Below are 16,456 nucleotides of genomic sequence, written 5' to 3' on the forward strand. Positions count from 1 at the left end.
AACATATATAAAAGTCTTTCTGTGAAAACTCAGGCAAAAATATTTCCAAGAGAAAAATAAATTTTTTATACTTTAAAAATGATGCAAAATGAGGAGAAATGCAAAATTACAAAAGTAACAGCAAGATGGCAAAAGATTACAAGAATAACTTTGTAAGTAAATCCAAAGAAATGATTTAAATTCAACAATGGTAAATCAGGAAGTCAATGGAATAACTAAACTCTAAGGTTATAAAGTTAGGAGGATTATGGAATTCTCTCTCTCATTACAACTGCTCCAAATCTCATGAGTATGAAAAGGAGCAGGAATTGACAGAGTCCCATAGCAGCAGGGTTGGGGGATAGATGCTGATACAATCTTAATCTCTTTGTCTTAAAGATCTGACTTTTCTTTATTAATATAGATACTCTTAGTATTTCTCCCCTACTCTCCTCCTACTTGCCTCAGATAGCTCTTTCCTTTTTCAGTTCAGTTCAGTTGCTCAGTCGTGTCTGACTCTTTGCGACCCCATGAATCGCAGCATGCCAGGCCTCCCTGTTCATCACCATCACCTGGAGTTCACTCAGACTCACGTCCATCGAGTCAGTGATGCCATCAGCCATCTCATCCTCTGTCATCCCCTTCTCCTCCTGCCCCCAATCCCTCCCAGCATCAGAGTCTTTTCCAATGAGTCAACTCTTTGCATGAGGTGTCCAAAGTACTGGAGCTTCAGCTTTAGCATCATTGCTTCCAAAGAAATCCCAGGGCTGATCTCCTTCAGAATGGGACGGGTTGGATCTCTTTGCAGTCCAAGGGACTCTCAAGAGTCTTCTCCAACACCACAGTTCAAAAGCATCAATTCTTTGGCGCTCAGCTTTCTTCACAGTCCAACTCTCACATCCATACATGACCACAGGAAAAACCATAGCCTTGACTAGATGGACCTTAGTCGGCAAAGTAATGTCTCTGCTTTTGAATATACTATCTAGGTTGGTCATAACTTTTCTTCCAAGGAGTAAGCGTCTCTTAATTTCATGGCTGCAGTCACCATCTGCAGTGATTTTGGAGCCCAAAAAATAAAGTCTGCCACTGTTTCCACTGTTTCCCCATTTATTTCCCATGAAGTGATGGGACCAGATGCCATGATCTTCGTTTTCTGAATGTTGAGCTTTAAGCCAACTTTTTCACTCTCCTCTTTCACCTTCATCAAGAGGCTTTTTAGTTCCTCTTCACTTTCTGCCATAAGGGTGGTGTCATCTGCATATATGAGGTTATTGATATTTTTCCTGGCAATCTTGATTCCAGCTTCTGTTTCCTCCAGTCCAGCGTTTCTCATGATGTACTCTGCGTAGAAGTTAAATAAGCAGGGTGACCATATACAGCCTCGAGGTACTCCTTTTCCTATTTGGAACCAGTCTGTTGTTCCGTGTCCAGTTCTAACTGTTGCTTCCTGACCTGCATACAGATTTTTCAAGAGGCAGGTTAGGTGGTCTGGTATTCCCATCTCTTTCAGAATTTTCCACAGTTTATTGTGATTCACACAGTCAAAGGCTTTGGCATAGTCAATAAAGCAGAAATAGATGTTTTTCTGGAACTCTCTTGCTTTTTCCATGATCCAGCAGATGTTGGCAATTTGATCTCTGGTTCCTCTGCCTTTTCTAAAACCAGCTTGAACATTAGGGAGTTCACGGTTCACGTATTGCTGAAGCCTGGCTTGGAGAATTTTGAGCATTACTCTACTAGCATGTGAGATGACTGCAATTGTGTGATAGGTTGAACATTCTTTGACATTGCCTTTCTTTGGGATTGGAATGAAAACTGACCTTTTCCAGTCTGTGGCCACTGATGAGTTTTCCAAATTTGCTGGCATACTGAGTGCAGCACTTTGACAGCATCATCTTTCAGGATTTGAAACAGCTCAACTGGAATTTCATCACCTCCACTAGCTTTGTCCATAAAAAGTGTTCGTGTGAGGGTGTGTGTGCATGTATGTGCCACATTAAAATTCTATCTTAAAACAAATGTTTCCATTCTTATTATAAAAATAGTCAAGCAAACATAAATTAGGTAATTTTTCCTGTTTTTGAATGCGACTCTTGGATTTTTTTTTTTTTTCTGGGTTACACTGACTTGGCATTTTACTTTTCAAAAGAGGTTTCTTTCTCCTAAAACAGTGCACACTGAAAACACTATATCATTAATGATTTTACTGTTTTTGACTCTAGAATTTTTGTCTTAATGGTGACAAAGACTTAATAGATAATTTTTTTTTTTTTTTACAGATAGCATTATCCAAAGAACAGTGTTTTCAACAGAAAAGAGGTGTTGGGCAATAAAAATATTACCATGAAATACATACAATATTGTAATGCTCCCAAAACTATCCTATTGGCTCAAGAAAGAAGTATGCATAAAGTCAAGCATTCCAAATAATGCCCTGCCCTAACCGAGGCATTGGTGGTAGAATTTTCACTTGCCACATGGGAGGCTGGGGATCGATTCCCAGCCTATGCAAAAGGCAGATTATTTTCGTTGGGCTTCCTTCGTGGCTCGGCTGGTAAAGAATCTGCCTGCAATGTGGGAAACCTGGGTTTGATCCCTGGGTTGGGAAGATCCCCTGGAGAAGGGAAAGGCTACCCACTCCAGTATTCTGGCCTGGAGAATTCTATGGACTGTATAGTTCATGCGGTCACAAAGAGTTAGACATGACTGATCGACTTTCACTTTCACTTTTCACTTTCATTCCACAGCTGAATGTAAGACTTAAAATACTAAGTAAGCCCATCACTGGCATTTCATTCTATTCTAAGAATCACCACAAGAATCTCTATGCTCAAACCTTAGTGTCCCAGCACCCCACTTCACATAGTAAGAAGCTATAATGAACAAAGATCTTAAAACTAGACAATTTAAACATGGAATATATTTTAAATATAGGAAAAGAGAGAAATACACCTACCCAGATCTTTTATAGCAGATGAAGTCAGCATGGGATCTAAACTCACAAGGATGGCTGAAAATAATAACCATGGGGTGGTTTTCAAAAGCAATTTATTCACAGATGCCAGATACCAAAGGATTAAGGTATAGTTAATCAGAAAGCCAGGAATCGTAATGAAAACTATCTGCAAAGAAATTTCATAGATAGAAAAATCAAACTGCATTTGTATTCCATTTTTAAAAGCAAAATCAGGATACTGAAGATGTAGGATCACATTAGAATCACATTAAATCCATCAAAGGGATATTTTCAATTATCTTACTTAACAACTATGTGCTTGAAACTCTGGAAATAAGGAAAAAATTGCAGTGAGAGTCTTAGAATCTTAGAAATCCTAGTTATAGGAAATATTATAATTAAAAAGCAACTTTTATACAAACTACTACATATAGATAAACAACAGGGTCCTACTATAAAGCACAGGGAATTATATTCCCAGGATATATATTATATATATATATATATATATTATATATCCTGTAATAAACCATAAGGGAAAAATAAATTTTTAATTACCTTGATAAAGACACTGAATATAGATATGTATGTGTGAAGGTATATACATAGATACCATATAAATATACTATATGTTACATATGTATAATATATATACACATTTAACAATGGAGAAAAACTGAAACATAGCTTATTAACACAGAAAAAAGAAAAAAAATTTAGAAAGAAGTTACAAAAGAGTGGGGGTGGGGGGAGGAAAGAGAAAAGAAAATAATAGAAAGAGTGCATGGAAATGGCAGAGGACCAGGGAAAAGATAGGAAGGAAAATTCTATTATTTCAGAACTGGAACCTGGCCTTCTGCCTTCCCACTCTTGGGAAGTTGCCTTCTATTTTCTCTTATTCTCCTGTGGTGGTTATTTAGCATGATTTTATGACCAAACAGACTTGGGAAAATATGCTGATTGTTCCTTAAAGTACCTGTGAGAATTCACAAATATACTCCCATGTTCACTACAGCATTATTCACAACAGCCAAACATTAAGCATCTAAATGTCCACCTATAGATGAATGGATAAGGAATATGCATTATGTACGCATATACCTGTATGGAATATTATTCAATCATAAGAAAAAGAAGGAAATCTTGCCATGTGCCACAATACAAGTGGGTCTTGAGGGCATATACAAAGTGAAACAAATCATAAGAGAAAGACAAACGCCATATAATCTCACTTATGTGTGGAATCTAAAGAAACAAATTCATAGATTTGGAGAACAGATTTATGGTTGACAGAGGCAGGCAATCAGGTTAGTTGGGAGATGAAGGTGTGAAATGCATAAAATTGGTCATAAGGCACCAATTTCCAGTTATAAAATAAGTAAAGCAGAGGGACATAGGATCAGTATGGTGACTACAGTTAACAGCAATAATGTATTTCAAATACAGCCAACAGTATATTGATCACTCATTCCTGTTTAAAACAAGAGTAGCTGTTGTTGAGAAAGGCCATAAGACTAGCAGAAAAGATCTACAACTAAAGATATAAAGAAACCATGACAACTCAAGTGCCCATTAACAGATGAATAGATAAGGGGATGTGTATTTTATATTCAATAGAATATTATTCAGCCATAAAAAGAATGGAAGGCAGCTATGCTCACCACTATACAACCAACGCAAGAATAAAATTCTGCCATTTGCAGCGATATGGATGGACTTAGAGAACATTATGTTTAGTGAAATCAATCAGAGAAAGATAAATACTGTATTATCATTTATATGTGGAATCTAAAAAATATATAAATGAATATATACGCAAAAGAGAAATAGATTCATAGATATAGAAAACAAATTAGTGCTTACCAAAAGGGAAAGGTAAGTGAGGTAGGGACGAATTAAGTGTATGGGGTTGACGGAATGTATAAAATAAGCAACAAAAACATACTGTATAGCACAGAGAATTATAGCCATTATCTCTTAATCTCAAAATATATTGATTCACTACACTGTACATCTGAAATTAACATAATATTTTAAATCAACTATATTTTTTAAAAAAAGAAAACACACAATGAGATGGGAAGAGGGGCCAGAGACACTATAGAGCCAAGACCCATACCCACAGTGAGTGAGCCACAACTAGAAGGAGAATTACAATTTCAGAGTTTCTCTCTTGAAGTGAAGAGTCCAGTCCCTGCATCAGGATCCCCGGCCTGGGGGTACTGCATCATGGTGATGATATTACTAGGACATTTGGCTGTGAAGGCCAGCAGGACTTGCTTTTGGAATAGACAGATGGCTGTGAGAAATAGAACCTCCACTCTTAAAAGGCACACACAAAATCTCAGATGCTCTGGGACCCAAGGCAGAAACAATAATTTGAAGGAGCCAGGGTCAGCCCCACCTGCTGATCTTGAAAAGTCTTTCAGAGTGGAATGATGCCCCAGAGACATAGACACAGCTGGTAGCCATTTCGGGGAACTTGTTGTACCATGTGGACACTGGTCCTGGCAAGTGTCAATTGGGAGTCCTTCGTCTAGCTTATTGATCTGCAGAATCTTGCCCTGCTTGTTGGCAAAAGTATTGGAACACCTCAGGACAAGCAGCTACCTGGGTGAGGATACAGCTTTGCCTACCAGTAGGCTAGTTTCCTTAAGACTCCTTGAGTACACAGCTAGCCTGGGACACAGCCCTGTTCATCAAAAAGCCTAGGATCCAACCCCATACATCCATATACTGGCACTAGTCCTAGGATCCTCTTGAGTCTCTACAGTCAGCTGGAGGAACCGGGTTTCACCCACTATCAAGCTGGCCCCAGCCCCAGGATGCATCCTCACCCACCAGTGGGTAGACATGAACCCAGGAACCACAACAGCACCAAAGCCATCCAGATGGACAGGATAGCACTTGCTCCAGGTCCCCCCTGGATCATGGCCCTGCCCATCAGCAAGCTAATACTAGCCCTGGAACCCCCAGCACCCAGCATATCAGCAAGCTGATACCAGCTCCAAGACACTTTTGATGCCTCAGCTGCCCACCCCTGGGATTCAGTCCTACTCACCAACAGGTCAACATGAACTTTGGAGCACCCCAGACCCTGTAATCAGCTGTATCAGGAACTGGACCTACCAACCAGCAGGCAGACACTAGATACAAGATCCCTGGTCCCACAGAAACCCATTCCAGAACACAGCTCTGCCTACCAGTGGGCCAGCCTTAGCCCCAGGACCCCCAAGGGATCTGCAGCCAGCTGCATGAGTCCATGCCCTTCCCACCAGCAGCTGGCAGCATCTACACAAGGCAGAGCCTAGAAAACAACTGAACTGGGGCCAGCCACATCTGTCAGACTTTCCATGGTAGTCAGCCTGCTGCAAGAGATGGACCCATGTAGCTCATGTAAGAAGAACCCCTAGAGCATGTAGCTCTGGTGAAGAGAGGGGAGAGTGTCACTGGGGCACAGAGGACTTCTCCTAAAAAAAAAACTTCCCCAAGGTTGGAAAATGCAATGAACTTATCAGATACATATAAACAAAATAGCATATGAGGCAGAATGAAGCAACAGTGGAGTATGTTCCAAATATATATTTGAAGGAAGAAGATAAAAGCTCAGAACTAAGTGAAGTAGAGATAAGCAAGAACACAAGCTGGTTTTAGAAAAGGCAGAGGAACCAGAGATCAAATTGCCAACATCTGCTGCATCATGGAAAAAGCTAGAGAGTTCCAGAAAAACATCTATTTCTGCTTTATTGACTATGCAAAAGCCTTTGACTGTGTAGATCACAATAAACTGTGGAAGATTTGAGAGAGATGGGAATACCAGACCACCTGACCTGCTTCTTGAGAAATCTGTATGCAGGTCAGGAAGCAACAGTTCGAACTGGACATGGAACAACAGACTGGTTCCAAATAGGAAAAGGAGTACCTCGAGGCTGTATATTGTCACCCTGCTTATTTAACTTCTATGCAGAGTACATCATGAGAAACACTGGACTGGAAGAAACACAAGTTGGAATCAAGATTGCCAGGAGAAATATCAATAACCTCAGATATGCAAATGACACCACTTTTCTGGCAGAAAGTGAAGAGGAGCTAAAAAGCCTCTTGATGAAAGTGAAAGAGGAGAGCGAAAAAGCTGGCTTAAAGCTCAACATTCAGAAAATAAAGATCATGGCATCCGGTCCCATCACTTCATGGGAAATAGATGGGAAAACAGTGGAAATAGTGTCAGACTTTAATTTTTTGGGCTCCAAAATCACTGCAGATGGTGACTGCAGCCATGAAATTATGAGATGCTTACTCCTTGGAAGAAAAGTTACTAGAATATACTAGATAGTATATACTAGTATATACTAGATAGTATATTCAAAAGCAGAGACATTACTTTGCCAACAAAGGTCTGGCTAGTCAAGGCTATGGTTTTCCCAGTAGTCATGTATGGATGTGAGAGTTGGACTGTGAAGAGGCTGAGCGCCAAAGAATTGATGCTTCTGAACTGTGGTGTTGGAGAAGACTCTTGAGAGTCCCTTGGACTGCAAGGAGATCCAACCAGTCCATTCTGAAGGAGATCAGCCCTGGGATTTCTTTGGAAGGAATGATGCTAAAGCTGAAACTCCAGTACTTTGGCCACCTCATGTGAAGAGTTGACTCATTGAAAAAGACTCTGATGCTGGGAGGGATTGGGGGCAGGAGGAGAAGGGGATGACAGAGGATGAGATGGCTGGATGGCATCACGAACTCGATGGACGTGAGTCTGAGTGAACTCCGGGAGTTGGTGATGGACAGGGAGGCCTGGCGTGCTGTGATTCATGGGGTCGCAAAGAGTTGGACATGACTGAGCGACTGAACTGAACTGAACTGAACTGAACTGAACTGAAGTAGAGATAAGCAATCTACCTGAAAAAGATGATCCAAGAATCCTGGAGAAGATTAAATGAATAGAGTGAGAAGATGGAAGTTTTTAACAAAGAGTTAGAAAATATAAAGAAGAATCAGAGATGAAGAATGTAATAATTAAAATTAAAAATGCAGTAGAAGTAATCGATTGGAGAAGGCAATGGCACCCCACTCCAGTACACTTGCCTGGAAAATCCCATGGATGGAGGAGCCTGGTGGGCTGCAGTCGATGGGGTCGCTAAGAGTTGGACACGACTAAGTGACTTCACTTTCACTTTCCACTTTCACGCATTGGAGAAGGAAATGGCAACCCACTCCAGTGTTCTTGCCTGGAGAATTCCAGGGACGGGGGAGCCTGGTGGGCTGCCATTTATGGGGTTGCACAGAGTCGGACACGACTGAAGCGACTTAGCAGCAGCAGCGGAAGTAATCAACAGTAGATTAGAAGGTAACAGAGGAATGGAGCAGCGAACTGGAAAACAGAGTACTAGAAATCACTGAAGCCAAACGCAAAAAAGAAAAACACACAAAAAGAAAGGAGGACAGTTTAAGAGACCTCTGAAAGAACATTAAACATACTAACATTAGCATAATAAAGTCTCTGAAAGAGAGGAGAGAGAGAGAGAAAGGAACAGAGGATATAGTTAAAGAAATAATAGGGGAAGACTTCCCTAATCTGAGAAAAGAAAAATAATGCAATTAATCTGTGGTCAATTAATATATGACAGAGGAGGAAGAAATATATAATAGGGGAAAGACAGCCTAGTTGATAAATAGTGTTGAAAAAACTGAATAGCTATATGCAAAAGAATTAAACTGTACTACTTTCTCACATCACTTCATGGGAAATAGATGGGGAAACAGTGGAAACAGTGTCAGATTTTATATTTTTAGGCTCCAAAATCACTGCAGATGGTGATTGCAGCCATGAAATTGAAGGACGCTTACTCCTTAGAAGAAAAGTTATGACCAACCTAGATAGCATATTGAAAAGCAGAGACATTACTTTGCCAATAAAGGTCCATCTAGTCAAGGCTATGGTTTTTCCAGTGGTCATGTATGGATGTGAGAGTTGGACTGTGAAGAAGGCTGAGCACCGAAGAATTGATGCGTTTGAACTGTGGTGTTTGAGAAGACTCTTGAGAGCCCCTTGGACTGCAAGGAGATCCAACCAGTCCACTCTGAAGGAGATCAGCCCTGGGATTTCTTTGGAAGGAATGATGCTAAAGCTGAAACTCCAGTACTTTGGCCACCTCATGCGAAGAGTTGACTCATTGGAAAAGACTCTGATGCTGGAGGGATTGGGGGCAGTCGGAGAAGGGGACGGCAGAGGATAAGATGGCTGGATGGCATCACGGACTCAATGGACATGAGTGTCAGTGAACTCCGGGAGATGGTGATGGACAGGGAGGCCTGGCGTGCTGCAATTCATGGGGTTGCAAAGAGTCGGACACGACTGAGCGACTGAACCTAACTGAACCGAACCGAAGTGTTCATTGATAGATGGATAAAAAAGGTGAGTATACATACATATGCACACAATGGAGGACTACTGAGCAACAAAAGAGAATGAAATCTCATCATTTGCAACAACACGGATGGACCTAGAGGGTAGTATGCTACTACTAACAGTATGCTAACTACAAACAACAGAACAGAAACAGATTCATAAAGAGAACAAACAGGTAACCACCTGGAGAGGGGATTGCGAGAAGGAAAGAAATAGCTGTGGGAGATTAAGAAGTACAAACTTTCAGTACAAAACAAATGAGTCACAGGTTTGAAATGTACAGTGTTGGGAATACAGTCAATAACTAATATTTTTGTATGGTGACATACTGTAACTAGAATTATTGTGATGATCACTTTGAAAAGTATATATATTGAATCACTATATTGTATAACAGGAATTAGCACAGTGATATAGGTCAATTATACTTCAAAAATAAATAAACTAGCAAACAAACTCATAGAAAAGGAGATCACAGTTGTGGTTACCAGAGATAGGGGTAACCACAGGGGAAGTGAGAAGGAGAATTGGATGAAGACAGTACAAAGATACAAACTTACAAACTTCTAATTATAAGATAAATAAGTAATAGGAATATAATGTATAACAACATGATAAATATGATTAACATTGCTGTATGTTATATAAGTTGTTAAGAGAGTAAATCCTAAGAATTTTCATTACAAAGAAAAATATTTTTTCTATTTCTTTAATTTTGTAACTGCATGAAATGATGGATATTCATTACACTTATTATGATAATCATTTCATGATGCATATTAATTATTATGCTGTAGCCCTTAAAGTTATATAGTGATCTGTGTTGATTATATCATAATAAAACTGAAGAAACAAAAAGATTCTGTAAAAATTGAAAGTCCAAATGAAAAAATAAAATGAACCTGAACATACATCTCATATCATTAAAAATTAGCTCAAATTAGATCATAGGCCTAAATGTGAAATATAAAATTATTAAACTTCTAGAAGAAAACATAAGAGAAAATCTTAGTGACCTTGAATTAGGAAATAATTTTTTAATATGACATAAAAACACAAATTCTAAAAGAAAAATTTTTCAATATTTGGTCAAACTGGACTTTATCAAAAATAAAAACTTTTGGAAAAAAGAAGACTACAATGGTACCAAAGCAGAGATTTACTATTTTTGATCGTGAATCTAAGACATACATGGAAGACAATGAAACTATTATGTAATTATTAAAGAACCAGCTAAAAACAATATGTAATGGATTTTAAAAATCAATTTAATTGAATATAATTTATCTTTCTTAGGGATGATTTTTTAAAATAATGCCTGTGAAGTCACTATGTAATTTTTTCACCTGGCATCTATTTGAGACTTTAAGAATAAAGCTATAGAAATCATCTCCTAATTTTTTCTGATTATTAATTAATATTCAAAAGAAATATAGTATATGGAAATAACAAATAATGAGAAAGTTAGTCATTCTACTTATACCCCATGACCTTGGAAATTACTGTCTATGCTGAAAGTCACATCAATATTTGGACAAATTTCTAAGGTAAATCAAATTAAATTGAATTATTAAAAAAAAAGGTTAGATTAGGGATTGACTCACTGATACATTGGTAAGGAACTGACTTCAGAGAAATTCTGAGGGAATTCTCTAGATTGATGAAAATTTTTATATCTTGATTGGGTGATGGTTACACAGGTATTTGTCAAAACTCATCAAACCATATGCTCAAAATGTATGCACACTGCTGCGTGTAAATTGTATCTCAAAATAGTTTTTTAAATGTAAGAAAAATTTTTTTATAAGAAAAAATTTTAAAGTTTTTAAAATGTAAGAAAAACATGAACATAGATAACATGTAGTAGCTTATGAGTGAATAATATTATTAAAAATAACATCTGCCAAAATAACTTCTTACTCTCCAAAATAACTTCTTACCTGCCAAAATAACTTGTGGAGCAGGTAAACATCCATATCAAATGCAACAGTAAAGATGATTATTGGTGTAAATAGATTAAAAAATAAGTGGGAATCCATCCATTGTATGGCATCTGCATATTCTTGGACCTAATAATATAAGACTGTTATTTTCTCACTTTCCCATTAGTCTATTAGCATGGAATACATGTCAGGCATTCCTATCTCTAGCAAAAAATAAAAAGATACATCACAACATAGTAAGTGCTTAAGTCTTAACTGCTGGATTTTTGTTGTTTTTCATCAGATCATTACCAGCTACAGCAAAAAGTTAATGGACATCTTTATGTCTAGTCTTTTTTTTAAAGAAAAAACATAGGAAGTACATTGACACAGGTACTAAAGGATATGGAGGAGATTTTCAGGCATACAAGAGAAAGAGATTTGGGGTAGATGGATCATCATGCACAAAATCCACAAAGGAGTAAACAGGTACATCAAATTCCAGAAATTACATAATTAGTCATGGCTTGTGTAGATGTGTATGAAAGAACAGTGGGACCAAGAGACTAGGAAGTTAATGCAGTTCATGAAATAATTAATTAGTGGCATTTATCATAAAATATTTAGTTGCAATTTTAAAAACTTTATTATGGGTGTCTGTAACTAAGCAGGACTCTATGGGGCCTTCCCCAGATAGACCCCTCCCTCATAGCCTCTGCTTTAGCTCCTCTCTGAAGTATCTAAATAATAAAGTCTGATGAATATCTGCTGAGTTATTTTACAGATGCTAAACTCTCACCAAATGAAAGAAATAAACACATCCCCTCAGGAGTCTGGTTGGCAACAGGAAATATTTGCAATGATTTTACTTTACCTCACCATCAACCAATCAGAGAATTGTGCACAAGCTGATCACATACTCTGGGACTCCCCTCATTTGCCTTGTTTTTAAAATGCTTTGCTGAAACCCATCAGCGAAGACTTTTTGAGCACTAGATGTCTGGTACTCCTTGTATGGCACCTTATAATAGATGCTTTCCTTCACAATAATCCACTGTCAGTAAACTGGCTTTCCTGCTTGAGGGTGAGCAGAGATGAGTTTGGTTCATTAACACATCCATTCAGCATTCACTCATGAAGGAAACACTGAGTACCTACTGGTTAGATGATACTCTTGTATTTGGAATGTAATTCTTTACTGGTCTTTTGTGTTTCTCTGTACATTATGGGTGGAGGCACTGATTGCTTTTCTTCCAGGAATATTTTCTTTCAAGAATATTTGTATGTACTAACAGCTTTGGAAGATACAGCAAGTGTCTCCCTCCAGAACAAAGGGCAGGTTTACTATTACTGTCCAGTGTAATAAGGATAATATCTCTCTCTGGAGCAAGGGGGAAGATGAGCTCACTGCCCATCATAAAATAAACTCAGATTTCCTCTCTTATAATGTAACCCATTGCATATGCAGATTTCACCTTGCCCTCTTTACTTCTCTTTATGGGGTTCATAGAATGGGACAAGAAAACCCTGGGCTCTGGATCCTGCTATTGCTATAAGTAATAGAGTAGTTTGTCTCTAGCCCAGGAGTCCCATGGGTTTTGTAGGATTGTGAAACTGTGGCAAGTTAATTTATGAGATTGAAGCCTCAGTAAAATTTTAGACCCTTCACAGTTCTAGACATAGGGGCCTTTCCTTTAAAGAGTTGTTGACAAATAGGAAAGTTTAGAAGTATTAAATAGAAGTATTTAAAGTCACACTTAAGTAAAATATCATATGATTATGAAACCTGTTCATAACAAATGAAGTAGTAATCTGCTTCCGATTTTTGCCTGTATACGTGGTTTCCATTATCACTTTTAACATCATTGATAGAATTTATTTGAGAAAGTCAATCATTTTTACACACATTCCTATTTACATATTGATTAACTAAGGCAGGTATTGGCAAACTATGGTCCCTGGGAACAAATCTGGCTCAATGCCTGTTTTTGGTAAATGAAGTATTATTGGAATACAGCTATGCCAATTTTCTTATGTATTGTCTGTGGCTGCTTTTAAATTACAGTGGCAGAATTGAGTAGCTGTGACAGAGATCATACAGCCTGCGTAGTCCAGAATATTCACTATATGGCTTTGTATAGAAAAAAACTTTGTTGCCAACCCCGGGGCTAGAGGACTATTTAATGTGCCAGTAATGCATTCTACATTCCTTGTAGTAAGTATATTCTCTCTTCTCTACCTGACTACTGCTGTTCCCAACTATTTAGTATTACTGTAGATACCTTGGCTATATAGTTTGCTTTTTCTCTCACTTCTAACTCCATGTAAGAGGTTCAATGTATGTTTCTTGATATATTCCAAGCCAAGCATAGAGAGAACCTCCATTCTAATGGGAACCCTATGAAACATTCCTGAGGCAATAGATTGGTTCAGTGTCAGAATTATCTTGGTAATAGAGTCCTGTATCGGTAGTTCAAAGTCTTTCTGGGTTTCTATGTTGTTAGCCAATTTCTTGTCTAAGGTTTTGAATTATATACTCAGCTACTCACACTCTCAGTAGCTATATGTGTATTCATTCTGAATTGCCTACCTAGTTTGAGACCTAGGCTCTGTTTTGACAATGTTAAGCTGGATTTCAGCTTTTTCACACCTGGGTCCTTTTTCTACACAGCTGATCTAATGTTATTTGCATCACAAGCATATATGGTAGAGCAGATACGCTTACAAATTTTCTTAAGCCACCTTCATATGAATCTTAGATATACTAAGGAAAATAAAATACACATATTTACTATACATACCTGGTCAGATGTATAACTTAGCATTTCAAAACTGCATCCAAGTAAAAATAATATCACAGGGAGAGGAATTGGAAAGTCTTTCAAGTGTTGGTTCAAAAGTGCTGCAAAAAATATGTCTATTGAAAGGCAATGAGATATCACACTTAACAGAACTTTAATTTGATATGACTTCTTAATATGAAGACAATGAAATATAGAAATATAGCAAGTAAGTGATGAAACAGTAACTGAAGCCCTCCTGCACACTTAAACACATAAAATCAGTATAATTGGTAATCTACTAAACTCATGCTTTACTTCTTTTATGATGTGCATAATTTCCTTAGAATCTTTAGTAAACATTTCTAATAACCATTGGTTCTTGGTTTACTACTAAAGTATTTGTAGTAATTTATGCACATGCTATAAATCAGCCTTCATTTCTTAAGCAATCCAGCAATGAGGGATTAATAAATAACTAAAATGAAATATCCTGGCTAATTCTCAATTTAACAGTGAGGAATTAGTATAACAATGAGGAAATCTAGCTACCTTTCCTGGTGGCTCAGACAGTAAAGAGTCTGCCTGCAATGCGGAAGACCTGGGTTTGATCCCTGGGTCGGGAATATCCCCTGAAGAAAGAAATGGCAACCCACTCAAAGATTCTTTCCTGGAAAATCCCATGGATGGAGGAGCCTGGCAGGCTACAATCCATGGGGTCACAAAGAGCTAGATATTACTGAGTAACTAACACTTTCACTTCACTACCTATTAGAAAGCCTATAATGAATACTTAACTTTGTTCATTCTCTCAAAGTGCAATAAGCAATATCACAGCATTTCCTTCAGTTTAATGTTTCCTAATTATTTGTAATACAATTCTAATCAGGTCAAAGGATGCAAAAATTGTGCTTTCTTTTGATTTCTACAGTGTTCTGTTCTTCTCAGCATATTTTACTGTTTGGATAAAGCCTAAGAAAACATCTGTGCTGTGCTGTGCTAAGCTGCTTCAGTAGGGCCGGACTCTGTGGCACCCTATGGATTGTGTCCCTCCAGGCTCCTCTATCCACGGGATTCTCCGAGCAAGAATACTGGAGTGGGTTGTCATGTCCTCCTCCAGGGGATCTTCCCCATCCAGGGATCAAACCCAAGTCTCTTATGTCTCCTGCACTGGCAGACGGCTTCTTTACCACTAGTGCCACATAGGAATCCCAAGAGAATACTTATCAAGGGGTTAAAAAGTAACTGAATCATTCAGAAGACCTATCACTTTGAAAATTCTTTTTCCAAGTAAAGAAAGATGTGGGACAGCTAACTTAAAAATATGGATGAAACTATAGTTTATGATAATGCAAGTTAACAATAAAATCCCTAACCTTTGATTTTCTGTTAATCTGATTCAATTCACCACATCACTTAAATCTAACCATAACTTAGCAAGTAAGAAGGTATGAACACTCTGAACTCAACAGAGGTGAAGAATATGAATCAGATTTACATGGTCTCTCTTTAGGGGCAGATTATTATTGGATTCATTTGATTGAAAATCTTGGGATAGAGGTATGAATTTAGAGAAGAAAACACTAATTTCTTACTATTGTTACCTTCCTTAATTCTATATGGTGACATATACAAAATACATCCACAGAATACACTGAAATAAAAAGAATTGCACCTACCTCCAATCATACAGATCAAAGACAGTATTATAATGATTTTCGGGAGTTCCTGAGAAGTTTGCAAGAATGAACGCCTAAAAACTTCCAGCCATTCATCAGTAAAATCTTTCCTAAGATAAGTTAAATTAGAAATTTGGCCATCCATCCTGTGGTTTCTCACAGGCTGTCTGAATCCAACTCTCAGGGCTCTGCAAAACTTGCCTAGAACAAAAACAAAGTTAGATGTTTCTTCTTGGTGGCCTCCTAAAGCTTTTCTTAAAAAGAGAGAGAAAAAGCCTATATTTGTCCTTATTTCCAGTAATTTCCTAGAGTCTGCCAAAATTAAGGATGCTTTCCTCTTCTATGATGTTTTCTATTTAAGTGATAAAGAAAAAGTGCAACCCCAAGTAATTGGGACTATTCAGTGTCATCCTGTGTTCTTATGATACCAAGCACTAATCAGCTATTATTCATGCTGCATCTATTCAACTGAAGAGAGGATTTTTCATCTAGCCAGTCACTGGGACTACACACTGCTACAGGTTACTTAGTTCTCAGGATGGACAACTGAGGGGTTTGCCCTCACTTATCTGAGCCTCTGGAAGCATGTTCAGGCAGCTATTCCAAAGGGGGAAGTGGTGGAGGGGGGCAGAATATTCTGATCTCATTTCTTGTTATATCCAGAGAGAAAGCAATAGACCATGATGATATTCAATAATAATCATCTTTTATCTGCTTCAAGACATTCATGGGCC

The 16,456-nt window shown here is 38.0% G+C and overlaps 1 protein-coding gene across 1 annotated transcript in view; it reads right to left on the reverse strand.

Moving 5' to 3' along the window:
* SLC9C1 (solute carrier family 9 member C1) overlaps positions 1-15,917 on the reverse strand; it is a 102,378-nt gene extending 86,461 nt beyond the window's left edge. Inside the window, exons 1-4 of the mRNA XM_069592633.2 lie at positions 15,723-15,917; positions 14,065-14,165; positions 11,282-11,410; positions 2,939-3,104 (exon numbers count right to left, since the gene is read on the reverse strand). Coding sequence (XP_069448734.2) covers positions 2,939-3,104; positions 11,282-11,410; positions 14,065-14,165; positions 15,723-15,867 — 541 coding nt within the window. The 5' untranslated portion in view covers positions 15,868-15,917. The remainder of the gene's footprint in view (positions 1-2,938; positions 3,105-11,281; positions 11,411-14,064; positions 14,166-15,722) is intronic.
* Between the last annotated feature and the right edge of the window lie 539 nt (positions 15,918-16,456).

The sequence above is a fragment of the Ovis canadensis genome, chromosome 1 (genome assembly GCF_042477335.2).
Source record: "Ovis canadensis isolate MfBH-ARS-UI-01 breed Bighorn chromosome 1, ARS-UI_OviCan_v2, whole genome shotgun sequence".
Classification (NCBI taxonomy): domain Eukaryota; kingdom Metazoa; phylum Chordata; class Mammalia; order Artiodactyla; family Bovidae; genus Ovis; species Ovis canadensis.